Raw genomic sequence first — 27,581 nt, forward strand, 5'->3', positions numbered from 1 at the left:
TGATTTATCGACATTAAGTATGGTGTGTAAAATGTTCATTTTTTTAATTGGTTTTGAACTTCAACTCACAAAAAATGAGAACATAGATGATATTAACTCAATGCTTGATCGTATTTTTGAAAAACTTAAAATGTCTGAAATTAATTAATTTGACATGAAAGTGAATTGGATTCTTTATTTAATAATTTTTTTAAATTGTTTTTTTTAATGATTTCTTTAAAAAAAGAAAAAAAGGGAGGAAAGTTTTTCAATAAATAAATAAATAAATAAACCAGCCAACCAACATGCGATCTGAGCCATAAAAAGTAGAGAGTCTTGGGAGAGAGGGCAAGATCACTGCTGTTTCGATTCGGGCATGAAGTTTGGTGGCTGGTACTTGAAGATCGCGGCCGTCTCGGCGCTCATCGGCGGCTGCATGGAAGTCTTCATGATCCACACTGGCTTCTGTGTGTGAGAATCCCTCTTTTCTTCTCTTTCTTCTTCTTCTTTTGCTTCCATTTGATTTCGCTATTTTTTTTTGGGGAGATTTCTTTTGTTTCCAGCCATGTAATTGTTTGTTTCTATCCAATTTAATTATATTCCTACTTACTTGGATCAATGTTCGGATTGGATTTTGGATTTGGTGTTTTTGTTATTGAAAATTGACTGTCTTTGAAACTCAAAACGTTACCCTTTTTTTTCCCTTATTTTTTTTGGAGAATGATGGTGTGGATTTTCAGTTCAATTCCACCAAAAAGCCCGTTTCTTTCGGAATATTGACGATGAGCAATATGTATTTGTTTTAATCAGTGAAAGTTCCTTTTTCTTTTTCACTTTCTTCAATAATCTTGCTTGATAGTATGTCTAATTGGCCAAGATTAGATAAAAATAACGGTGTGAATTTTTTTGCCCAATTCTATTTGGATTTAGCTTTAAAGCTTTTGGTTCTTAGTAAATATAAGTTGTAGACTTATTAAGATAATGCATCATTATGTGAAAAAACAATTAGCCAAGTGAATAGTAAGTCTTACATGTACATGTTATTCAAAGGTTTCACAACTATGTAATCATCCTGGACTACTAAAATTCCAATTTTGATGACTTTTCATTATTTTCAAGACATGTATTTTAAGTGAACTTCAGAAAACAACTTTTGTTTTTCAGAACCACTCAACCATACTTTAATAGAGCTTTTACAGGACCATTCAATTTGATTTCGTGCCTACTTGAGTGGATCTTTATAAATCTTTTATTATAGAATGTATAGTTTCTTATGTGTTTATATATTATGATTGAGCATAAGGATTTTGTTGTTGCAATGATGCTCAAAGTATTTGTAGGCTTTTTTGCTTGTTGATTGTTATTACGTATTGTAGAGTAAGATTTTTTTTTGTTGAGATTTCTTTTTGCATGTATGACATGAAAACTAGGTTTTTATTCAAACTTTCTAGTATTATGATCATAGACAAGCACCATGTGTCCATTTTGACAAAGGTTGTTCATGATTGTTAACTCGACAAGAATATCTTAGAACATGTGGTATAAATCTAATTCTGGTCTTGACCTTGTGATTTATATGCAGTAATGTGATTATTAAAATTTGTCTATATCAAAGCATTTCCACAAAAGGTCTGACTTTGTGTTGCCCAGTTATGGTCATGGTGAAGGTTGGATTTTTAAAGAATTGTGAAAGGTTCATATATCACTACCATCTCATGTATTGAGTCATTGGCCTGATGCTTATTTGATGGGAGGTGATTGACATTCTTGATTATATTTTTTTATGCACCACCGCAATTTCTTGATTAACCCACTGGAAAGTCATAATGACTCTATTATGCCCGAAACTCAACTTAGGGTATCCAGATTGAAATACGTCTGAATTTTCTATTTGGTGTATAACCAGATCTGTGCAAATGATTTGATTTTTCTCACTTTCTAGCGAGTGTATGTTCCTGCAAGTCATCAAACATCAAGGTAAAATAGAGGAAAAGAAAAGTGAAACAACAAGGAAAATTATTTTTTTCCTTTTGGCTTCAGTGAAAGAATAAGATGGATCTGTAAATGGTTTTGTGGAAACATAACCAATTGACCTTGCTTATTCTGTTCTGGTTCCCGTCTTAAGAGAGTCCGTTCCGGCATCTGAGCAACACATTCAACAAATTAAAGAAAAAGTGTTGATAAAATTTAATCATCTAAAGTGTACGCCTTCCCTAATTGTTAATTCTTATTGATTTTCTGATGAGGACACAGGATCCATGTTCATATAACATTATCTCCTTCTCTAAATATAAAAAATTAGTTGAAATGGTTATAGCATAGCCATCGAATTGTTATACTCCGTTAGTTCAGCTGATAATGTTAGAATTCAACATTAACCATATTATTTGATCATCAATTGTTTTTATTATTAGCACATGATTGACCTTTTATTTCTTATCTTATTCAGATGATAAAGTGACAGTTCTCGAATCAGAGAAGCGAGCCTGGGAGAGCTCTGCTGAAGCTCAAGCTATCAGAGATGCTCTAAATCCTTGGAAGGATCCTGACAAGAATACAAAAAAGCCTTCTTAATTTTATTTATTCTCCTGTTTATCAAATTGCTTTTTTTTTTAATTATTTTAGTGTTATCACTGATCAATTGAGGTAAGGAACATTGAAGTTGTGAAGGAGATTTTTGGATAATATTGTTTGCTTCATCAGTTTGTATCATTGACTTTTGTTTTGGTGGTTGTCTTAAAAAAATTTTTTGAATGATTTTGATGATGGTGGATTTTTTGGTATTCTTGTTTGCTCATGTAATGTTGAGTTTTGAAGCCTTTTAACTAGGGATGGTTTGCATGAGGTTACACAAGTAATTTCACTTCAGACGTTTGTAGGGCTCTTTTCTTTCCACCCTAGCCTTTTAATTAGGGTATGACCGGTTGAAAAGCATGGATCACAAATCAAAATTTAATTTTTTTATATTTCGGATGATCATGGGTTCATAATCTCCTATTAGGGCAAGTCCCTCAATATTACTACCCCTGCATAATGCCATGGGAACCTCCGATTAGAAACAAGTGCTGAATGAGAAGAACCGAATAAACATGATAATTTTTTTATATTTAATTTCAAAGATGCATGCGAATACATGATCATAGATGAGAATACAAAAGAGAGAGAGCTATTCTCAAGAGAGCTTTAACAAGAGATTTTTTTAGAAAGAGCTATTTTTTTATCACGCTCTTCAAAAATTTATTTTTATTTTTAGCGCTGCCTAGCTCTCTATACTAAAAAGTGTGTCGAAGATCCTTTTAGCTTTTGTAGATGTAGCTCTCCCTCGATTTCTTTTTATGTGGGTTTGTGTCTTGAAACATAGCTTAGTCCAAGCTCAGCCACTTTCTATATTTACGAGTTAGCCCTACTTGATCACTTTTTTGCTTCTTTTTATCGTCAAGACTTTGGCTCTTTACGCTTTAGTAAAATCTCCATCCTTGACTTGTGAAACCCCTCAAGTCTTTGGGCTTCTGGTGCCTTAAAACTCGAACAGATTTGCATTTGTCGCTTACACGACGATTCAGTGTCTTAGCTCTTCAATGCTTTTTAAGCCTCGACCATTTGATTTTTAAGTCGTGACCTTTAATATGGTTAGGTCATTAACTTAATAATTTTGACTTGATTTTAAAATGGACATCTTACTCATTTTTTTTGAAAGAGACCCGATAATGAGCTTAAGAAAAATCTTTTGAGAACTCAACTTTTTTTCAATAAGTGTTGACTTTAGAAGCATGCATGAAAAAAATTTTCATTCATTTTTTTATCATCATCTCTTCTGTGAAATTTTCATTTTTACTCTTCCTTTCATTTCAAGAAAAGATACTTTTTCATCATGACCTCTTTTTCACTCCAACGGATGTCAAAAAGACTCTCCAAGTGAGCTTAAAAGAAATCTTTGTCAACTCTTCTTTTTATGAGTGTTGATGAGAGATATTTTTTGTGAACTTTTTCATTTTTTTTTATCATTTCAAGGAATTTTTTTTTTACTTTTCTTTTCATTTCACTTTTTTACTCCAATGAGCGTCAAGAGACCCTCAAAAGTGAGCTTGAAGAAAGGGTTTGATTTTTTTATGAAAAAGATTTCTCTTTACCCCAAGAGTGTCAAGACTTCAGTGGAATTAGAGAAATTATGAAAAATTTTCTGTTACTCCCCTAGAAAGTCGAGACTTCAAGGTGGAATGAGAGAAAAAAATTTTCTCGTTACCCCAAGAAAGCCAAAGCTCATGATGGAATTAGAGAAAAATATGAAAAATTTTCCTCACATCCCCAAGAAAGCTCAAGGCTCAAGGTGGAATCAGGAAAAATATGAAAAATTTTCTCGTTACTCCCAAGAAAGCCAAAGCTCAGGTGGAATTAGAGAAAATCTTTATGAATCAGTCTCTACTCCCAAGAAAGCTCAAAACTCATGGTGGAATTAGAGAAAATATGAAAAATTTTCTCACATCCCCAAGAAAAGTCAAAGCTCAGGTGGAATTAGAGAAAAATTTTCATGAAAAGTCTCTACTCCCAAGAAAGCTCAAAGTCTCATGGTGGAATTAGAGAAAACTATGAAAAATTTTCTCACATCCCAAGAAAGCTCAAAGCTCAGTGAATTGAGAAAAATTTCTATGAAAAGTCCTCATATCCCCAAGAAAGTCAAGGTGGAATTAGAGAAATTTCATTAGGATTTTTTTCTAGAGGAAGCCTCATAAGAAAAAAATTACCAAAAATACCCCCCACTCAAATTCATCCTTTACTTTTTTTTTCTCAATTTTTTTACTCTCTCTTTTTTTAACCCATCCTTTCATTTTCCCATATTTTCCTTTCTTCTCTCATTTTACTCGCTCTTCCATTTTTCCATATTTTTCCTTCATTCATTTTTACCTCTTTACTCCTTCATATATTTTTTTATACTCATCCTTTTCATTTTTTTCCTTTCTCTTTTTTTAACCCTTCCATTTTTCCCCTTTTTCGCTCTTCATTTTTTCTCTACTCTTCATCCCTTTTTTTTTACTCTTCATTTTTTTCCCTTTTTTTTCTCACTTTTTTTTACAGAAATTCCAGCAGCATCATCAACAGGTCACAGGCACACAAAAGAACAAAGGGAGAGTATCCTTCTAGAGTTGCAAAATTCATAGCCAGTAATTCTGAATAATCAACAAAGCTAAACATGATTTGCTACTAAACTGATGATTCAGCATCCTTTGTATCAAACTAAGATGGGCAAACTGTTGGACTATAATATTCTCATTTTCACCCACACTATCCCTATCATTGTAAACATAAATAACATGTCTACCCGAGCCAAGCTATATGAAGTTCAAACAAACGAATCTATCATTCTTATGCACTTAGCACAAACTCTAGCATTTGGGTAGGGATCATATGAAGCATGTTAATGGTGTTTCCAGTCTAAAGACCTTGCCAATCTTGTTGTTCAATAACCTCTATAAAGCTTCCAACAATATGCTTAGATCCAACTCCAACAACCATTTACGTCTTGATTGTCTCAAGAAGAGCAAGACCAACTTTGGTCGTCGCACCGGCTAAGGCATCACTAATAAATTCTCCAACTTTTCTGCATCTCAAAGAATTCTTCATCGCTTCACCGACGTCACAGAACTCCATAGCTCCACTCTTAGCAGCAACCTTAAGAGCATTAAGCAACCCCATCACCACCACCTCACAATCATCTTCCATCACCCACAAATACTTCTCCTTTTTCTTCTTCTGTTTTTTTTTTTCCTCAAGAGAAAGCAATATTTCCCAGCATGTTTAGATCTATCCAAGAGATTTTTTTTCTAGCTTTCTAAAAGGCAACACATTTGAATGCAATCCTGGAATACTTTGCGCACCACTGGACTAGGGTTTAGGTCCGACAAGACCAGACCTTTTGACCATGCTACAAGGAGGCGCGGCGAAAAGAGAAAAAAGATGCGATATTGGCATTGCCAGGGTCGTCGTAGAAATGGGCGTCAGTGCCGAACCGGGGAACCAACGAAGACGCCTTACTGAAGCTCCCTGCCATTGCTCCTAACTGGGGGAAGCATTGATGCCATGCCGAGACGGAGAAGGAGAGGGAGAGAGAAAACACTGGGAGAGAGAAGAGAAACTCCTCTAATGCATGCACATCCATTTATTTTCCCATTAAAATGCATGAAAAGAAATCATATATATATATATATATATATATATATATATATTTTTGAGAGAGAGGAAGCATGAACGAGAGAGAAGAGAGAATACTGCATGTGTTTTTTTCCTCTTTAAAAAGCATGAACATAATTATATATATATATATATATATATATATACTATATATTTAGAGAGAGACAGTGAGAGAGAGAGAAAAAGAAAAACAGGCTATCAATGCATGCACATGCATGGTTGCCTTTCTTTAAATGCATGAAAAACATTAAAAAAATTCATACTAACATGGGCACAGGCATCCGGTTCTCTTTACATGCAAAAAAATAATTTAATAAAAAAGAGAAAGTTCACGATACCTTCCAATCGTCTCCCTTTTTATCCGCTAGCTCTCTCACGTCCTCTCCTTCCTTGCTCTTTTCCTCTATCTTTTCTTCTCTTCTTTTTTTCCAGCCTCCCCTTTTTTTCTTTGCTTTCCCCAAATCCTCAACATCCCTCGAAATCCTCAACTCAGAGATTTTTTTCTTTCAAAAAAATTTGAATTCAAAAATTTTTTATTCTTATCTTCTGAATTTGCTTATCATTTTCAAACCCTCTCTTTTTCCATATTTTTTTATATAGTTTATTATTATTATTTTTATTTTAATAATAAATTTTTAATGGAATTAGGAATTAAAAATTCCATATAAACACATGCATAGAAAAAAAAGAATTTGTTTGTTTATTTTTATATATCATTATTAATTGGTCTCATATTTCTTTGACCAAAAATCATTTAAAACATTTTATAAAAAGATTCATATACCCTCTCTCTTAGTCATTCACTTGAAAATACAAAAAATAATGATAACAATTTGCATTTTCAAAAACTTTTTTTTTTACTATAAAAACATATAAATATGGATAATTTGTCTTGAAAATTCATTTAATTGCATGTATACCCTACAATAAAAATCAAATGTTATATATATCCCTGAAAATTCAATTTGTTTGTATACATACTCATCTACCTCTTTTACACTATTAAATATAATATAAATTACTAATGGGAATCAGATATTTGTGATTTATCAATTTTTTTCAAAAAAAAAAAAAATATTATGTATCCCAGAAAATTCAATTTGTTTGCATACATACTCATCTACTTAGTATACACTATTAAATGTAATATAAATTACTAACGAAGTTGGTCCAAATAATAGAGGTTTTGGTTAGAAATACTTTTAAATTCAAATTTTGTGTATGTAAAATAAATAAATAAATAAATAAATAAATAAATATACATATATACAAAAACTAGGAATGATTTACCCCTTATAAGACTTCCAGTACTTCATTTCAGACCAAATTAGAGTTTGAGGCTTCTAGAAAACCCATCTATCAATGACAAAATAAAAAAATCTATCATAAATTGTATAAATAATTTTTTCATAATAATGAAAATAAAGTTTAATTCAAATTCCTAAACTACCTATAACAATGTTAATTTTATTTAGATTTGGTTTTTTTTTTTTCAAAGTGTATATGCAATAGTATTGACTTAATCACCATTAGAAATTTTAGAATTTAAATTTAATGAATAAAATGAGTAAGTATGTAAGCAAAAATAATAAATGGATAAATTTAATGACAATTAAAAATATTTAGGAGTGCATACATGGTTGTTTTTATTATTTAACATGTAATATTATATTTTAATAGTGGGTTGTGGTATATATATATATACAAACAAGTATAATTTTTAAGGGTATACATGATACTTTGTTTTATTACACACACAAATAAATACTACTAAAAATATTAATAATTAGTCTAATATGACCTTTTTTTTTTAAATTACCAAAATGATCTCATGTGAAATTTATTCACCAACATAGATTTCAAAACATCACATCATGTCCCAAGTGATGAGTTGGCCATTTAAAAATATTAAGATATTATTTTTTACATTCATACCCTTCTCTTTAGAAAAATCACAAATATGAGATATTTTTTGGTCCTTTTTTTAATATGACCTTTCTTTTTTTTAATTACCAAAATGACCTCATGTGAAATTTATTCACTGGGTTTCAAAACATCACATCATGCCATGCCATCAACCAGATGATGAGTTGGCCAGTTAAAAATATTAAGATATTATTTTTTACATTCACACCATTCTCTTTTGAAAAATTACAAATATGAGATATTTTTTTGGGCTTTTTTCCAATATGACTTTTTTTTTTTAATTACTAAAATAACCCCATGTGAAATTTATCCACCAACATGGATTTCAAAACATGATGAGTTGGCCATTTAAAAATATTAAGATATTATTTTTTTACATTCATACCCTTCCCTTTTGAAAAATCACAAATATCTGATATTTTTTTAGATTTTTTTTTCCAATATGACCTTTTTTTTTTAATTACCAAAATGACCACATGTGAAATTTATGCACCAACATGAGTTTCAAAACATCATATCATACTATGTCATCACCTAATCATCTAGGTGATGAATTGGCCATTTAAAAATATTAAGATATTATATTTTTACATTCACACCCTTCTCTTTTGAAAAATCATAAATATGAGATATTTTTTAAGCTTTTTTCCAATATTACCTTACTTTTTTTTAATTACCAAAATGACTCCATGTGAAATTTATCCACCAACATAGGTTTCAAAATATCACATCATGCTATGTCATCACTTAGGTGATGAGTTGGCCATTTAAAAATATTAAGATATTATTTTTTTACATTCACACCCTTCTCTTTTGAAAAATTACAAATACGAGATATTTTTTTGGGCTTTTTTACAATATGACCTTCTTTTTTTTTAAATTTCCAAAATGACCCATGCGAAATTTACTACATCACATCATGCCATATCATCACCTAGGTGATGAGTTGGACATTTAAAAATATTAAGATATTATTTTTTTTACATTCACACCTTTCTTCTTTGAAAAATCTCATATTTGTGAATATTCAAAAGAGAAGGGTGCCAATGTAAAAACATCTTAATATTTTTAAATGGCCAAACACATCATCTAGGTGATGACATGGCATGATGTGATATTTTAAAGCCTATGTTAATGAATAAATTTCACATTGAGTCATTTTAATAATTAAAAAAAAAGTCATATTGAAAAAATGCCCTAATAATTATCATTTTTACAGGTTATGTAAGCAATTTTTTAAAATAAAAAAACCCATCATTTCTTATAAAACCAAAATCCATTTTTTTTTTCAACTTACAATTTTTTTTTTTTAAACTTACTCCAGCAAATACTTACCGGGTATTTCACAAATTGGTTTCAAGATTATTTTGATGAATAAAATTGCATGCCGTCATTGTAGTAAATATTAAAAAATAAGGCTAGTTAAAAAAAAATAAAAAATAAAAACCCAAATATCAAATTGATGTCAATGTCCAGGCGTGAAAAGTTTTCCCCTGATTTGATATGATTAGCTATTTGAGTTGTCAGAGAGAGAGAGAGAGAGAGAGAGAGTTGGAGTGACTAATTTTGCTACGAAAACTAAGACAAAGATATAAGCTTACCTTTGTATTATGTGGCGATTTCTTTTATAATTATTTTCCAAAGTTGTTGGTAAACAAATAATGTTTTTTTAATTTGTGAAAAATTTCGAAAGTCTATAAAAGAACAAATTTTTGGTGTTAGGGCACCAAACTATACCTTTTATTCTAAATTTTAATTTAAATCAAAGTGCCCATCCAATTTTAATTTTGTTTTATCAGTATATTACCTGAGGGATTCTGGTATTTATTTGATAATGTAGATGTTCACATTGTCAACACATCCATACTACGTCATGGGTCTAGTTGGTCCACCCACTTCATCATAGATACCATATCACTTGAAGTTGTTTACGTCAGCACATGTGTCAGTTTTCTTCTTTTTACCCGAAGGTGAAGCCCTAGTCTCCAAGTTTGAAGTTTTTCAGTGCTTTAGAATAAGAGGAGAGAAAGATCGAAGTTCTATGGGAAGTTTGGGGACAATGCTCTTTCCACCATCCACATTATCAAATAAAGATTGGAATCCCTCAGGTGACCTTGCAGTGAAATAAGTTAAGTGTCTATTTTGATTCAAATTGAAGTTTGGATATCAAAATAAAAAAAATAATTTAATACCCTATAAAAAATTTGCTGGTCTATAAAAATTATGGTTTATAGTCCTAAATCTAACCTATTAATGTTACCTTATAGCTTAATTTTTCCCATTAAGTCCTTTAATTTGCTGGATTTATTTTATACTCCATATGTTTCAAATTAATAATTATATTTGAGTTTTTCACAAATATTAAGATTGGCTCTTAAAATCTTAATATATATATATATAATAAGACATTTTTAGTCTCATTAGTGCACACACTTCTCTTAAAACGAAAATAAAAATAAAAATAATATAATGAATATTTATAGAATTCTTCTTAATTGTGACAAATAATTTGGGGGAAAAAATAAATGTGAAAGTTAATAGAAAGACGGAGGGAGTATTAAGCCTTGAGAACACCCTTATATACCATGTTAAAATCTCTTTATATATATATATATATATAAATGCGAGGATGGAAGTGAAGATTTATTTTTTATGTGCTTAATTAAATGAACTACTTATTGTCATTTAATAATTACTAAAAAAAAGTGAAGTATTTATTACATTAGCTATATAGATATTCCTATTGACTATTGAAATTTGATATTTGACCGTATATTTAATGTAGGGAAATTATTCTAAAGTATCATGTGGTTTGTCTCTTTCTCAATTCAGTATTTGTAGTTTGATTGTTAACACTTTAGTACCATGTAGTTTTAATCGTTTGCAAAAAGATGTCAAAACAGTTAATTATGTTTAAAAACAAATAAATTTACTTTTTTCCCCCTTGTTGAGTGTAGTTTTTTAATATGTATTTAAGGACAAAAAGGTAAATTAATGTATTTTTAAATACTATGTCAGTAAGACTTAACATGGTTAAGTATTTGGTATCTTTTTGCAAACGGTTAAAATCACATGGTACTAAAGTGTTAGCAATTAAACCACAAGTACCGAATTGAGAAAGATGCAAATCACGTAGTATTTTAGAATAATTTACCCTTTAATATATGTATAGTTGCATTTGAAGTTTTAAGCATTTAATAAATAAATTTATACTTAAAAATTATATTACACATATCATTTTTATAGTTTTTACTCTAATAAAATGTTTTGGAGAATAGATATCAAAAAGAGAAAACCATATTTACATCATATATTTTGCTTCAATATTAAAATATGCTCAATATGATCAATGCTCTTTATTTTTTTTATTTATCCTCATTTATGATAATAAATATTGATATACTTAATATATGGTTCGAACTATATAATTATTTTGTGTGTGTTTTTGTTAACATGGACAAGCCAATATTAATATATATTGGGAAGAACTTGAACTCTTGATCTTATGTATATCATTTAAGTACCTTGATCACTAAGCTATTTTCACGGTGGTATTTATTTATGCTTTTTCATCTGATAAAATTTAATTATTTGATCAAATAAAATACTAATATTATGGAATTTTTTGAGTAGCGGTGAAGTAATTTTTACGAATAAAATTGTTATATGCTTCATTGTATGAAATATATTAAAATTACAATCACACAAATAATTATTTTAACATAAAATATAAAAATATAGTAATTTTTTTTTAATGATAAGTGGACAAACATGTACATATATAGAGTTAATATCTCAACACATTTGTGCTTTCACCCTATATAAACTGCATGACTCTTAAGTAAAGATACAAGCACGTAGGGGATCTTATGCTAATAAACCAAAAAATCATTATCCAAAATACAACAATATATAAAAATATAAATATATCTCAATTATAACTTTATATTTTATTTAGAAAATAGTGTTTTCATTAAAATATGTAATTTAAAAATTATTAACAATATATTTTTTTATATTGATTAGATGATTTAGTAGAAAATGTGAGGTTAGTAAGAAGGGTATATATATATATATACATATATTACTATATCGTCTTTTATTTTGGCGGGGAAAATCTTATGCTAATAAACCAAAAAATCATTATCCAAAATACAACAATATATAAAAATATAAATATATCTCAATTATAACTTTATATTTTATTTAGAAAATAGTGTTTTCATTAAAATATGTACTTTAAAAATTATTAACAATATATTTTTTATATTGATTAGATGATTTAGTAGAAAATGTGAGGTTGGTAAGAAGGGTATATATATATATACATATATTACTATATCGTCTTTTATTTTGGTGGGGAAAAGTTACTACATAAATTCAAAGAAATAAAGGGTGCATATAGCAAAAATCGAAAAAAAAAAGAAAAAAGAAAGGAAAAAGTAAAAAATAAGTCAAGCGTTGCTTGCTTTGGTCTACTAGAAACGACCAATGTCGGGTCCCATAAAATAATACCGTTTTTTATGCTGTTTGATTACAAACAGCAAACTCTCGTGCTTGGACTATAATCTCATCAAATGTGATCACATATTTACACGTGTACTCATATTATTGGATCATCTAATAAAATTTATATTTAAGGATAACAGCTGATAATATCACTTGGTCTTCTGAAGCTTTCCTGTTCCTTTCCAACATAAAAGTCACCGACAAAATTTGGAAGAAATTTATGGTACATTGTTTTTTATAAATTTATTTATTTAGTTATTTATACTACAAATTAATTAAATCATAATAATATACTAAAAAATAATCTGAAAGATAAAATCCAACATTTTATCAAGTTAAAGCAGATTTTTTTTTATAAATTTAAATTCAAACGGGATATATATATATTCATACATGATACATAATATTAGTTTTTTTTTATGTAAATTGTTTCTATTTTAACAGTTCACTCTATTGAATATATATAAATTAATTATTTGTTATTACTTCCATTATCAGAAAGAAAATTATATATTTGTAAAACCTTTATAAATCAATTATATTAATTTTTTAATATATTAAAGAAGAAGGAGAAACTAGTCTTTTAGCTCCTTTTCATTGATTTCAAAAGAAAGAAAAATCCTCACTTTTTTAATACTCACCATCAGGAGTGTAATTTAAAGAAAAAAAAGTCCTCACTTTTATTATTAAAGTTTGGCTTAAAAATTATATTAAAGCATACCTTTATAAAAATATTTATTTAATAATTTTTAAGCCAAACTTTAATAATAAATAAAAATATTTGTAAAGATAGTATAATTAAATATTTTTATAAAGGTATGCTTACAATTACCAACTTTGAGTTTGAGGCTTCTCCTCTTACATCATCACCCACTAGAGAGAGAGAGAGAGAGAGAGAGAGAGAGAGAAGAGAAGGAGAAGGAAAAGGAGCATGGATGCTGCTGAAGCTGCTTCTAATGGCAGATTGGATGGGTCTCTGCCCTCACCTTCGCAAAAGGTGATAGCTTTTTCTACCTATTCTTCTATATACTGTGTTCATTTTTCAGAAAAGGGAACATGAGAGATGAGCTGATGTATTGAATGAATAGACTGCATTTCCTCCACTTTTGTTTGGGATGCTTTCAAAATTTGATCTTGTTTACTGTGTTTGGCTTGAATCTTCATTGCTTCTCTGGATTTTTGCTGCATTAATGAGGCTTTGTGGTTTGGGATTTTGGAATTTATTTGTTCTGAGTGAAATTGAATCTATTGCTCTGCTTGTTTTTTGTTGATTATGAGGCTTTGTTGTTGATGATGATTTTGGGTTCTTTGATCTGCATTGCATGAACAATTTGGAGTGATGGGTTGAGTTCTTTACATATGAGAGAGAAAGGTTTGTGGATGAGGGAGACAGTAAATGGACATGAAGTACTATAAAATTCATGAATCCATTATTCTTTATGTCCAGGATTATGCTCCTAGATCTGGTGTTTTGTGTTTTTGTGTGTTGGAGAATCCTATCAATTTTCTCTAATTTGCTTTGGTTGTTATTGATTTCTTCTTGAATCAAAATTCTTCTACTCTGCTTCTAAGATTAATGCTTCTTAAGTACTTGATTTGTTTTTGTGGTGTGTGTGTGTGTTTGTGTGTTTTGCTCCAAATGGTTTTCATTCTCTAATTTATTTGTATCCATTATGTGACACCAACTATTGTTGATTCTCAAAAGAAGAAAGATAAGGAAAAGAAAAATATGGTATTATGGCGGCGGCGGCGGCGGCGGCGGCGGCGGCGGCGGCGGCAGCAGCGGCAGCAGCAGCGGCAGCAGCGAGAAATGAAAGTTGAGAAGTTGAAGTGTTTGACATTTAACCGTGGACAGATTCAAGAAACGTTCTATTAATTCCACTATAAATACTACATGATATTGCATATGTAGGTTGTTCTCACAATGTCTTACTGTGAAATATGGATTGTCATGATCGAAAAAATATGCTTGTTTCGTGCACTATTTTGAATCTTGTTTGATTGTGTGTTAGCGATGATAGGGGAATATGGTGACCATATTTTAATATACTCCACTCTTTGCTATTTGTCCTTACCATTAATCTGAGAAGCAATCTCATGGTCTGTGGTCCATAAGCATGGATTTTGTCATGATACATATGGATGTACAGTTTGGTTTTTTCATTTTAAATGGCTATTACTGCTGCACAACTTCAATTGCCTTTTATATTTTAGTAATTTGTTCAAATATCTAATTGTTATCTCGGGTTGAACACCAGGGTCTAGAACCGATACATGAAGGGATTGCGTGTATAGAGACTAGTGGCAAACCCACAAATCTCACTCTCCAAATACCTTCTAAATCTGTAAACATCAGTAACAGCCCATTTATGGAAAGGCACATCCCGCAGCAAGGATTATGCAGAGGTAGTTCATCTTCAAGTGGTTTTGTACGTGGGCTAAGCTTCAAAAACAAAGCAGCCACTCCCGATGGTGAGCGAAGCTCCCTCTTAAATCCAGATCTTAACTCTAAGTCAGAGTGCAAGGTAGCACCTGATAATGCTATGCTTGCAAATTTTGCACTGTCATGGAAAAGGTGTACGTCAATGCCCGCAACATCAGCACCAATCCTATCTCCTTCTCCGAAGGAAAAAATAGCCAGTGACCAACATTCTTCACAGGTTGGTCGTCTGTGGCACTGTAGAATGCTTTTAAACTTTCCCTGATCTGCATTATCCAATTATTTGGAGGAGATATATTTTTTAATTGTAATTAGGCGCAGAGAGGTCCATAAAAATTGTTGTGCTAAGTTGTATATGATTCTTCCATAGTTTCCTGGTCATCATTTACTTCACTGTTTTTAATATTCTGAATGTATTTATTTTAATTTCTATCAATTCGACCTTAAATACGTGTGAAAAATAATATTATTTGGTTACCCTTGCAGAGACGGGTGAAGAAGGTGTTAAGGTCATTGTCTGTACCCATGCGGAATATTGTTATTGTGAGATCTGTATCACTCCCTATTCAAACTGAAATTGCAAGTCCACATCCTCCAGATGGTAATCACTATAGAGGAATAAACTATTGAAAATAAGAGCATGATGCTTTTGCATGCTTTCAATATACAAGTGATACAACTGCGAAATTAACCTTTCGATACTGTGATGATTTAATATTCTGATTTTTATACTGATGTGATTTTAAATAGATCATATAATGCCGGAAAATGTGGAAGATGATGATGAGGAAATTCCTGAAGAAGAAGCTGTTTGTAGAATTTGTTTTGTTGGATTAAGTGAAGGAGGAAGCTGGCTGAGGATGGAATGCAGTTGCAAAGGTGATCTTCGGCTCATGCACGAAGAATGTGCAGTGAAATGGTTCAGCATAAGAGGGAACAAGAAATGCGAGATTTGCGCTCAAGAGGTTCTTAACTTGCCAGTTACATTGTTAAGGTTGCAAAGTACTGCTCAAAGGGAAATTGCCCAACAACGCCCTAGTCTGAATTCGAATTCAAATACATTCTTATCTAGGTATAAAAGAAAAACCTAGACATGACCATTCAATTCTCAAGTCTCCTTTTTTTTATTTTAAAGTAGGCTCGGACTATGTCTTAAGTGCAAAATTCTAGCAATATGCTTCATAGTACTATAATTTTGCAGCAATGAATGGGTATTAATCTTATAAATTCAAGTTTCTGATTCAACATTCCTTTCTCTCCGCAGAAGTTGGCAGGATATGGTGGTTTTGCTCTTGATCAGCACAATGTGTTATTTTTTCTTCCTCGAGCAACTGTTGGTATGCACTCTGTTTATCTTAAAGTTCACAACTTCAAGAGTTCCTCGGTATTTATTTTTCAATTGTACATGAGCAGAAAGCCACCATTTTTTTATGTGAGTTGTCATACATGTAAAACGAAATTTTCCAAAATGATTTAGTTGCTTCATTTTAGTAGTTCAAATCGACATCCCCTGGTGTAGCTTTCTGCAATAACCGTTCCTGTTGTGTCTTACATAACAATATCAAGTTTTCTCATGTTCAACTCATTTCTTCTTTCTCCATTTCAGGTCAGTGATCTGAAATCTCATGCAATTATGATAGCAGCACCATTTTCTTTAACTCTAGGCCTGTTGGGTTCTATTTTTGCGATCATTTTAGGTATGTGCATTCCTGAAACAAACTACACTCTTTTATCTTCTCGTAATCTTAGACTTATACATGTCTTTGTACAGCATCCAGAGAATACGTATGGGCATATTCAGCATTTCAGTTCTCACTTGTCGTCGTATTCCTTCATTTCTTTTATACCATGGTGAGAAACTTGTTAAAATCGTATTCCTGCATTTTCCAGCAGAGATGTTATTGTTGGTTTTTATGTGTTGATTAACAGAATTAGTCACTTTTGGTGCAGATAGAACTAAGACCAGTCTTTGCAATTCTATTTGCATCATTTGCCGGTTTCGGAATAGCAATGGGGGTAAATTCGGTTTGTCTTCAGTTCCTTGCGTGGCGAGTTCGGGTTTTACAAGCTCGGATGATATCGAACCCAGTTTAAATGGAAGCAAGACAGAAGAGTGTGCTCACAAGACGTCGACGACTTTTTTGGTTGTACTAGTATCTTGTATGTATCATGTATGTATGTATATGGGGAGTATGGGAAAAAAAAAACAGCTGAGTGTGAACTGAAGCCGGATTGAAATATCCATCAATTTGTGTTACTAATTTGCCACCTTTAGAATTTTTGTGAGTAGTTCAATTGCTTGTGAGTTTTGGACATTGTAAGATGTCATGATCTATATATGAAAGAAATTTAAAACAAATTTGACTATGCAAACCAAAGAAACAAAATGGGCATTTGGTCTAGTGGTATGATTCTCGCTTTGGGTGCGAGAGGTCCCGAGTTCGATTCTCGGAATGCCCCTTCTGAAGGGCCTATGTCTTTTTATTATCGTTTTACATCTTTGAGGGGTTCTCTTGTGGTTTATGTTTAAACTTTATGATAGTTTGGTGAAAACCTTAAGTGTTTTACCAAATGATTGTTTATTATAAATTAATTTTAAAAATGGAAAAGCCAAACTACCTCTATTATTATTATTATTACACAAAGGCAACAAGTACCATTGAAAACACTGACATAACCATTGAAAAGACAGACATTTATACACTGGTTGCAGTGGCTTAACAATTTATAAGGATTTACTATATAAATCAGATTAACACACAGATAATTTATCAAAACACAGACATGTATAAAAGTCAATGTTGTCAGATCCGGACCGGCCCGGCCGGAAAAATCGGGAATCGGTCATGTGACCGGCCCGGGTATACCCCATTAACCCGGGTATTAAAAACCCGATGTTAACCCGGTGACCCGGGCGGTTCAACCGGTCACAATGTTTAATTTTTTTTTACAATATTTAATAATTTATTATTATTTTCTCATTAAAAACCACAAAATCGTATATATTTATTAATATTAATTTATAATTTATAATCAATAAATAGAATTGCATTATATATATGTATATACCAACAAAAATTAACATTTAAAAATAAAATATATTAATGTATTATGTAAATACTTTCTAAAAATTTAATTTATTAAGAAAATAAAACCATAAATGAGTGTAATTTTATTATAAAAATATAAAATTAAAGTATTCTAATTAAATAAAAAATATAAGAAAATTTAAAACAAAATAAAAACTCAATTGAGATATAAGAATTAGTGAATTAAATTTCTTATTTATTTTAACAAAATCAACCAATAAACAAATAAATAAATAAATAACACCGAAAGAAGTTCCATAATTATATATTAATATATTAAATTTGTAAATATTTAAAAAATATAAAAATAAATGACAAAATTAGAAAACTCTACTGTATATAAGGTCATTTATCAATTTAAATATCAAATTTGAGTAGGTTTTTATAATATAATTATGGATTTAATATTATATTTGCTTATTATTAATTATTATAATAATTTTTTATATTTAATTATTGACGCCGATTCAACCCCGGTTCGACCTGGTTGAACCCATTGACCCCTGACCCCTGGGCTTAGCCGGGTCATTGCCCGGGCCGGGTCTGACAACCTTGATAAAAGTACATTTGTTGCAATGGCTTAACAATTTATTAGGATTTACCATATGAAGCAGATTGACACACAGGTAATGAAAATTTATCATATGCGCTTAAGATGATATATCAAGAAGCATAACTCGATAATAATAAATTTTATTGCCATATAACTCTAGAGGGGTGAAAAATGTGACTTCTCTCATAGGACTCACACTTTGGCCAAATATGCAGTAAATAAATAGTATTTATATTACTGTGCCTTTCACAGTGAAAAATATGAGAACAATACCGATGAAAAGTATTATGGGAAACTTTTTTTCTCTTTATGCATTTTGTGGCGAGTTATCACTGAAGGTTTATCTCCCCTATATTTTTGAAGAGTAATTATTTTGTTTACAATTTCAAATTAAGTTTTTATTGTAGTAGTATAAAACCAAAAACAAAAATTGATGACCATATATTATTACTTGGGTATCGTAACTTTAAATTCATATTCACTTGAGTTATTCATGCTCACACCGTTAATATGAAGGTGATGTGGCATGACATGCCACACAACTTATGCCATATTAGTTATGTCATCTTATATTCTCTTTTTATAGGTGAGATTTCAGCTTGTATTTGAATCTGAATCTGAGTTATTTTTAATCATATTATTAAATTAAAATATTCTAATAATATTATATTATATTACATGGTATGACTGACATAGCATAAATTATAACATACTATACCATGTAAGTCTCTTGTTAACAATGTGAGCATGAATAATTTAATTAAAGGTGAATCTAAAATTTACATAATTTAAATTTTTTACAGTTTCATAACTTGCATAAAAGTTAAGTGAATATTTAAATAATTTACCCATCAAAATAATAACCACATACAAAAACAATTGAATGAAACTGTCTCATAAGTACCTTTCTCCTTATTTTAATTTCAGAAGAAACCAAAATTGACATTGGGGACACTGGACAAAGCCGTTTCATATTCTTCCACCACTTCCTGTCTTCCCTTCCCTTTCTCCTACTTTCTTCATTACTCACTATAAAAAGAAGCTCAATATCAAAAGAGATTGTGAATTAAAAAAAAAAAAAAGAGGAAACCATGCTCAGGTTCATCACAAGGTGGTGTGTGTGTGTATAATAAATTTATGCGTATATTCACTGATTTGGTTTTCAGGAGGAGTTCTTTTGGTACTAAAGATGCCTTCCAAAGGCTCTTCTCCACATCTCAGCTACAAAGGTCTCTATCTCTCTCCCTCTCTTTCTTGATTCATTCCTGACAAGCATCTAACTCGGTTTTACCTGGTTTTGTGGTTCATTTTTTATTCACTTGCAATTAACTATAAAATCTTTATGAATCTCTTGAGTAAAATGATAGTCCTCTATGTATGATTTTTTTTTTTTTTTTGGGGGTCTTATTTATTTGAGAATTTAAAAAAATAATGATGGGTCAAAACTACTTGTTATTTAACTCAAATTTCTAGATTTAGTACTTAAATAATCAAAAGATGCATTTCACACTCTTGTGTTGTTGCTATGAAATGTTCAACATTTTTTTGAATTTTAATCACTATTGTATTATCTATGTGAGAAATTATCTGCTTTGGTTTTGGCTCTTGTTTGCCTCATTAGATATCAAGAGAAATAATTTTGCTCTAAACACTGTCAATTCTTGTATCAACAACAAATTTAAGAAATTTTTTTCTTACAAAACTCGTTAGAGATAAACAATTATACTTTCAGACTAGCTGGGAAAGTGGCAGTGATCACCGGAGCAGCAAGCGGAGTCGGAAAAGCTACCGCAACCGAGTTCATCCGCCAAGGTGCCAATGTCATCTTGGCCGACATCCAACACGATGCCGGCCAAGCCATAGCCGTCGGCCTTGGCCCAAACGCCACCTTTGCCTTTTGCGACGTAACCAAAGAATCCGACATTTCCACCACCATTTCCCTTGCAGTCAAAACCTACGGCCATGTCGACATTGTCTACAACAATGCCGGCATTGCCGGGTCTTTAACTCCATCAGTTACTGAGCTCAATATTGAAGACTTTGACAAGGTTTGGTTGTGAGATAATATATTTGGTTACTTGTATATAGTAAGTGAAATCTATATTCATGTATTCTCTATGTATTCGAAGGTAATGGCGGTAAATGTCCGGTCTGTAGTGACTGGAATAAAACATGCGGCAAAAGCAATGATACCGAGAAAAACCGGCTGCATTCTTTGCACAGCAAGTGTAACTGGCATTCTTGGTGGAATGGCTCCTATAGATTATACAGTGTCAAAAACTGCGGTGGTCGGAGCGGTGAGAGCCGCAGCAGCAGAGCTTTGTAAGTATGGAATAAGAGTCAATTGTATTTCGCCCCATGCTTTGCCTACAGCTTTAGGGGTGAAGGCGATGATGCAAATGCTTCCGGGGGTGACAGAAGAGAGGGTGGTGGAGATGATTTATGCGACCGGAGAGTTCGAGGGGGCGCGGTGTGAGCCGGAGGATGTAGCGAAGGCTGCAGTGTACTTGGCGTCAGATGATGCTAAGTATATAAGCGGGCATAACCTTGTGGTGGATGGCGGGTTTACCGTCAACAAGAAATTCGATTTTCCGCCACCGTAGTTATAACTATTTTGATCATTCGAATAAATACATGTATAAATAAAAATCAAATGTGCTAAGCATTATAAACTTATTGCACATTAAAAATTCATAAGGGAGTCCAGTTTAGGTGCTAAATGTGCAGTTTCAATTACGCAGACATATATATATATATATATAAACCACCTACTGCACATTAACAATACAAAAGAGCTTCTCTTCCTTTAACATAGATATCAAATGCCGAATTCCAGGAAAATTTCAGTATCATAATGTTGTTCTGAAAATATTGATTCCATTATTTCAGAAGAAATCAAAATCACAATTGGATGCAAATTTATGAACTTCCTTGGAAAAGTTAAATCATGATGAGTTCTTTGCCACGATTTCACGGAAAAGACTCTCCGGCGCTGCAGTTGAAGAGAAAAAAATTACCTAGCATTAGCTTAAGAGATGAAAATCAGGTAGGGACGAAACATCATTGTGTAATCAATCAATCTCACCTGGCAAACCAGTGAATAGCTCGAATTGACCCATAGCTTGTCTGATGAACATCTCCAGTCCGCTAACAATAGTCGCACCAGATTCTTCTGCTTCTCGCAAGAGCCTGGTTACTTTCGGCGTGTAGACTGCGTCGAACACCACAGCATAACTACCCAATGCATGCTGCAAAGCCAGAATGAAGTTTTTTATCAGTAGTGAAATGGCATTCAGAATAAACTAAATCATAGGGATTTACAAAATATTTGGGTTGATACATCATTCTGTCTTAATGTTTTGCTTGCCTATTACTAATAGTTAGTAAATATGGATCTATGGATCTGAAATATAAGTTTGGGTCGTATTGGGTCCACTTAATATGAATTTGTTATATATCTAACATACAGAAGCAACAGAAGTTTGTAATCTACCAGTCATTGCAGAATCAAGAATGATACAAACCTTTGGTATAGGACTTTCATCAACCTTTGGATGCATTCCAATAGATGTTGTGTTTGCAAGAATCATCCCATCCTCAGGCCGGAAGTTTTCCAACTGGGCCAGTGTCAGCGCTTCTGCGCCGATCAAGCTGGCAAGCTCTCTGGCTCGTTCTTGAAACAGGTAAAATAACAGTTATATCATAAATGAAACTAATATCTGATGATGCATAATAAGAATGAGTATATTACCATAAGTCCGATTCGCAATTATAACTCTTGCACCTTTCTCCTTCGCACCATAAGCTAGTGCTTTACCTGCACCACCAGCACCAATGACAACAAAAAGTTTTCCAGCCAAAGGTGAAATACTTGAATCCTTCACCCGAGATCCTGTAAAAGAACATCACCTTGTAATGTACTTGCTTAGTAGATTGTCAAATATTTAAAATCTTATGTACTTGTTTTTATTGTATAGGTACCTCTTATTCCATCTTCAATGGCAGAAATTGCACCAACATAGTCAGTATTATAACCAATTAGCTTTCCGTCACTTGGTCTCTTAACAATTGTATTTACAGCACCTATAGCCTGGTCAAAGAAACAAGAACATGTAATACTGCAATTTGAGGCATAGAGTGTCAGTCGGGGAAAAAATGGTTACCTTAGCGATTGGATCGACCTCGTCGCAGCATACAACTGCAGCTTCCTTGTGAGGAATTGTGCAACTAAAACAGAATTAAGATTATCACCAACAGTATCCATCGTAATCATCACCAAAGGCTAAAAACCCATCCCCCTACTCCCCAAGATGTCATGTGACATTTAGGAGAATTGAAGATTATCAGAGTAGTTTAAGAATTCAAACCTGAAGCCAGCAAAGTCTGGCGACGAGTAGACTTTGAGAAAACTAGGGAGGTCATCAACTAAAAAAGGGACATAAACTGCATTGAAACCAACTGACTGAAAGGCTGCATTGTGCAAAACTGGGCTTTTACTGTGACCTACAGGCTTCCCAATGATCCCAACCACTTTTGTATCTGGTCTTAAGTTTTTGATATTGTATACATTCAACAAATCTGTAAGAGTTGGTTGCCCAGGAGCTGATTCTTTCCCCGCATCAAGAGAACCAAATGTTAGATATCCACCAAACTTGGGGCAAAGTAAGCGTGAAATCAAGCCCCTCTCACCCATAATCAATCCTATCATTGGAACCTGCCGTTCCTATCCATTAGTTAAATAGAACATGACTTAAAATGGTCATGATAATCAGGCTTGGACAATAATAACTTGGTAAACATAAATCAAGATGTAGTCATTTTAGAAAATTCGTGATGAGAAATATTAAATTTAAAACTTTAGTAGCTAAATTGATGTAAATAAATACTATAAGAGTAACAGCAATATAGTTCTAGATTGGCCATCAAACTTTTTGCAAGGAACCATGAATACACAAGCTAGATAGTTAAGTGAATATTTAGCAAGCAGATATGCAATAGGTAGTCTAAATGTTTGAGTAATTCTCCTGTAAAACACATAAATGAATTAATTATTTGATGTGACAACTAAGGATACATGGCATTAAGTAGTCTCGATTATCAAAGTTTGAAGAAGCAAAGATGCAAGGGTAGTACTGAATATAGATAAGGATGAAACTAGATCAAGCATAAAATGTTCCACAAAATATAACAAATTCACAAATTCTTCCAATGTCAACAAGAGCTTAGGCCGAAGGAAGCCGGGTAATTCAAGAAGCCAGCTCATCATTTCAGGAAAAAGTTCAGGTAGAACCATCACTCACCTGACAATGCACAATTACTTGAAACATACGTGCCACATCAGTAATGTCAACACCAACTGCAGCAATCTTTACTATGTCAGCCCCGACAGCCTGTATCCTTGCCACAAGGTTCCCAAGGTCATCACTTGTAGGGGTGCTCTCATAGTTATGAGAGGAAACAATGAGCTTACAATGATCTGGCTTTCCCCCTGATAAGAATTTTATAAATTCTTCAGCAACCTGCCATTGAGAAACAAAATCTGAATAAGACCCAGAATTTCAACCAGAAATAAGGGGGGGAAAAGGCAGATGATGTAATAACCTATTTTTACGGTTCTGTAAACACATCAAAATAAATGACTGTGAAAATATGACAAGTACATTGTAATTTTACAATACCAATAACAACCTCAAAAGATGTGATAAACAGCATGCTCAACAAAAGTGAGGATATGATCCAGCTTGTGATTATAGAACATATTACCTCAAAAGAACATGGCTAGTAGTATAAAATCAAACAAGCATATCCCTCAATAAACACAAGCCAAATATCAGATGTGACATGACAAAGAAGAAAGCAATAAATGGAAGATAGCATACAAAATGAAGAATAAGCCCATGACAGAGGTAGTAGATTAGTGATCAAAGACATGATCCACATGTCGATGTATCAACAATGGTACCATCAGAGAATGATTGTGGTTTGTTCACCAATAACGTGAAAATCCAACATGGGACAACAGTGGACCCCAGCATTATTTAAACAGGAATTATTTCTAAAAATTGTTGGGTAGTCAGAGAGCAAGTGAAAAATTAATCATTTGTAAACTTCTTCTATGGAGATGATATAACATTTGCACAACATCAATAAATTTCTAGGTATCCATCCAATAATTGGATGTAAAAACATTCACTGAATTCACATGAACAGCCAAGTCTTTTAGCAGTACATTAGATTCTTAATATACTGGGTTATGTTAGAATTATGAGGTATATCATGCAGCATTCCAAGGAAAAACCATGAGAGATACATCCTTTTTAGCTTCTTTCGAAACACAAAGGGGGCTTAACATGAGGATTCCAATGAATGGGGACAATGCCAAACCATGGAAATAATCGTCTCTTTTTCTCTTTAACTTATCTGCCTTGCTATTTTTCATGTACTTGTGACATATAACCATATAGAGGATAATCAATGGGCATAATAAGGCACAGTGTAGCTGGGAAAAAAATAACAAATTAATTACTAAATGAAAAAACCAACAAAGTTATGAGTAAAAACAAAAACAGATTTGTAGGGGATGTAAAACATGCTAAGATGAACATGTTATTGTTATAGCGTCCAGAAGCAGAAGTGTTTTGGCTTGAATAGCAACACTCAGCTCACTACAATCATATTCATTACCTAATTATTCTTTATTTATTCTTGTGTTTATTCCTCTTCCATCAAAGGATCAAATAAGTATATTTCAAAATCTCAAAATATATTAATGCTAGGCAATGCAATGATCATGCTTCAATGGCTGCATCACCTCACCCTTCGTGCTACTCCCTCAATCTAGGATAACCAAAAGTTCTTAAGCCTAGAAATGAGTTGTAACTATGATTTTATGATGCATGGAATACTAAGAAAGATTGAGATATGTATATATAATATATATAAGGAGTTCATCTATATGAGTTAAACAAGCACTATTCAACATAAGTCATAGGGATTATTGTTATCTCTATCATTCCCAGCTCATGGAACAAATCTGACATAATGATAAAACTAAGTTAGTATGATGCAGTGGTCAAGAAGAAATATTAACATGACAACCAAATATTTTTGTTAAGGACGATAAGAGCGTTGACACATTGCCTTTTCCTCAAAGGATAACACATTTGTGATATGAGCATGATTGAGAATCAAAAGAATCAAATCAAGATTTGTCTTCCTCTTAAAAAGCATTGTCCTATCATTTGGTCAAGATAGAAATCAGAATCAGCTTTTACCCATTGCTGCATGACCAATAAAAAGGTGACATCTCATTTGTTCACGCAGAGCATTGCAATGCAAGATATAACAACCTTTAGTTCAATATCAACATATTCAGCTCCCAACTCCATAGCCAAGCGAAGTGCCTCAAATCGTCTAGTATCATCACCTTCATATTGACCTCCTTCCCATTTTGGTCTAGAATGAAAACATTTAAGGGTCAAACTCAATAAACTTTTCTTCAAATAGCACAAACGCTAAACTGTAATAAAACATTTAAGAAGAGGGAGGAAAAACCAACCCAAATTTAAGAATCTCAAATGATAATTAGTCAGATAGAAGAAATCCATATTTCCCAAAGCTAGAAAAGCTTAAATCAGATATGCGGTGTCACTAAAATGCAAAAATGTGGGAACTTTTGCATTGTACGGAGACAACCTCGTTCTAAGTATGACAACTTTAAGACCAATAGTACAATATGAATAAGGTTTGTGATAACCTCTTTCTTAACAAAGATAACATTCTTAAGAAAGTAAGATAAAGATGAAGTGATCATTTAGAATGCACTGCAGAAACAAAAGAAAGAACATAACCACGTAGAAGTTTTCCAGCTGACCGGAAATATCACTAAAAGATCTTGAGGAAGTAATAGGCTAGTCTCAAGCTAGTTCAATTTACACAACTGAAAAAAGAAATATAAGAAGAAGACAGGCCAGCGTTGAGTAGCTATCACCAGTGTTTCAGGAAGCAGCAGGAATGTGCAGGACAATGAAATATGCAAGCATAAAAGCAGATCACAGAAACCACAAAAACATATTTTGGGAATACATTTATAGGAAGATGTCAACAAAATATAGCATATATACAAAAAGAACCTCAGTAAAACTTTCAAACATCCTCTACATCTACAACAATTTCTGCAGCATGCCTTGAGTACAAGAAATAGTGATTAAACTAGTGCCATTGCAGCTGATGATGCCATTCTATTGATAACATTCCTTACGAATTTCAGCACAACAGAAGCTAAACTCAAGACAATTAAAGAAATATACACAAGCAAACTCCAACCAAACATCACTAAAGCATCAAGCTTGGATTTTGGATCCAAAAAAAAAAAAATCAGAGATGAAGAAAGAATCAAAATCTAACATCACTTCCATTAAAAATTCAACAAAAGAAAACCCCCCGAATTTTCCAGTCAAGAAGTAGAAACCGAAACAAATCAGAGAGAACCGAATTCACCAATCACTTTTTACTTCTCAAAAACCCAACATAAACTCCAAAAACCCACTGAAACAGAACTCTCAACTCCGGAATCAAGAGAACAATACCGATAGGTAATGAGGACGGGGAGTGGCCGGCCCTTGAGCAAGAGCTCGAGATCCTCTCTCGGCCGGAAAACTGAGAGATGATCGAGCCGAATCTCTACGAGGTCAGCGCCTAGTCCCTTGGCCACCGCCATCTCTCTCACCATCTGATCCACGGTCTTCGCCACCAGCGGCGCGCACAGCAACGTCGCCATTGATGCCCAATGCGCTCTCTCTGTCTCTCTCCCCCTTTTCTATAGTGAGCTTTTAAGCAAGGAAGGAGAGGTGTGGAAACAGGGAAGATGGGGGTGAGAATAGAAAAACAATACCAAGGA

At 32.4% G+C, this 27,581-nt stretch overlaps 3 protein-coding genes, 1 long non-coding RNA gene and 1 other non-coding gene across 8 annotated transcripts; 4 read left to right on the top strand and 1 right to left on the bottom strand.

Moving 5' to 3' along the window:
* The first annotated feature begins 317 nt into the window (after nt 1-317).
* LOC120264574 lies at nt 318-2,739 on the top strand. Its single transcript, XR_005537472.1, has 2 exons — nt 318-450; nt 2,429-2,739. It is a non-coding gene; the product is annotated as an uncharacterized LOC120264574 (long non-coding RNA).
* Nucleotides 2,740-13,450: 10,711 nt separating this feature from the next.
* LOC120264231 lies at nt 13,451-17,297 on the top strand. 3 transcript variants are annotated; one of them, XM_039272025.1, is made up of 8 exons: nt 13,451-13,597; nt 14,859-15,260; nt 15,527-15,641; nt 15,791-16,112; nt 16,305-16,377; nt 16,647-16,737; nt 16,812-16,891; nt 16,991-17,297. In XM_039272025.1, the coding sequence occupies exons 1-8, from the start codon at nt 13,532-13,534 to the stop codon at nt 17,132-17,134; spliced, it is 1,293 nt and encodes a 430-aa protein (XP_039127959.1). In that variant the 5' UTR covers nt 13,451-13,531; the 3' UTR covers nt 17,135-17,297. The 3 variants fall into 3 exon arrangements, with proteins under 3 accessions (XP_039127959.1, XP_039127962.1, XP_039127960.1); XM_039272028.1 differs by lacking the exon at nt 13,451-13,597 and adding an exon at nt 14,402-14,508; XM_039272026.1 differs by lacking the exon at nt 13,451-13,597 and adding an exon at nt 14,408-14,512.
* A 131-nt stretch (nt 17,298-17,428) lies between these two features.
* Nucleotides 17,429-17,500, top strand: TRNAP-UGG. Its single transcript has one exon. It is a non-coding gene; the product is annotated as a tRNA-Pro (tRNA).
* Nucleotides 17,501-19,614: 2,114 nt separating this feature from the next.
* Nucleotides 19,615-21,393, top strand: LOC120264950 (short-chain dehydrogenase reductase 2a-like). Its single transcript, XM_039272867.1, has 4 exons — nt 19,615-19,793; nt 19,849-19,911; nt 20,415-20,730; nt 20,812-21,393. The coding sequence occupies exons 1-4, from the start codon at nt 19,774-19,776 to the stop codon at nt 21,283-21,285; spliced, it is 873 nt and encodes a 290-aa protein (XP_039128801.1). The 5' UTR covers nt 19,615-19,773; the 3' UTR covers nt 21,286-21,393.
* A 67-nt stretch (nt 21,394-21,460) lies between these two features.
* Nucleotides 21,461-27,535, bottom strand: LOC120264949 (bifunctional 3-dehydroquinate dehydratase/shikimate dehydrogenase, chloroplastic-like). Of its 2 annotated transcripts, none has more exons than XM_039272866.1 (10): nt 27,271-27,535; nt 26,032-26,137; nt 23,983-24,201; nt 23,050-23,396; nt 22,846-22,909; nt 22,664-22,772; nt 22,434-22,574; nt 22,207-22,355; nt 21,768-21,930; nt 21,461-21,674 (listed from the first exon to the last, which is right to left on the bottom strand). In XM_039272866.1, the coding sequence occupies exons 1-10, from the start codon at nt 27,459-27,461 to the stop codon at nt 21,628-21,630; spliced, it is 1,536 nt and encodes a 511-aa protein (XP_039128800.1). In that variant the 5' UTR covers nt 27,462-27,535; the 3' UTR covers nt 21,461-21,627. The 2 variants fall into 2 exon arrangements, with proteins under 2 accessions (XP_039128800.1, XP_039128799.1); XM_039272865.1 differs by having other exon boundaries at nt 23,050-23,405.
* Between the last annotated feature and the right edge of the window lie 46 nt (nt 27,536-27,581).

The sequence above is a fragment of the Dioscorea cayenensis genome, chromosome 7, assembly GCF_009730915.1.
Source record: "Dioscorea cayenensis subsp. rotundata cultivar TDr96_F1 chromosome 7, TDr96_F1_v2_PseudoChromosome.rev07_lg8_w22 25.fasta, whole genome shotgun sequence".
Taxonomy (NCBI): Eukaryota; Viridiplantae; Streptophyta; class Magnoliopsida; order Dioscoreales; family Dioscoreaceae; genus Dioscorea; species Dioscorea cayenensis.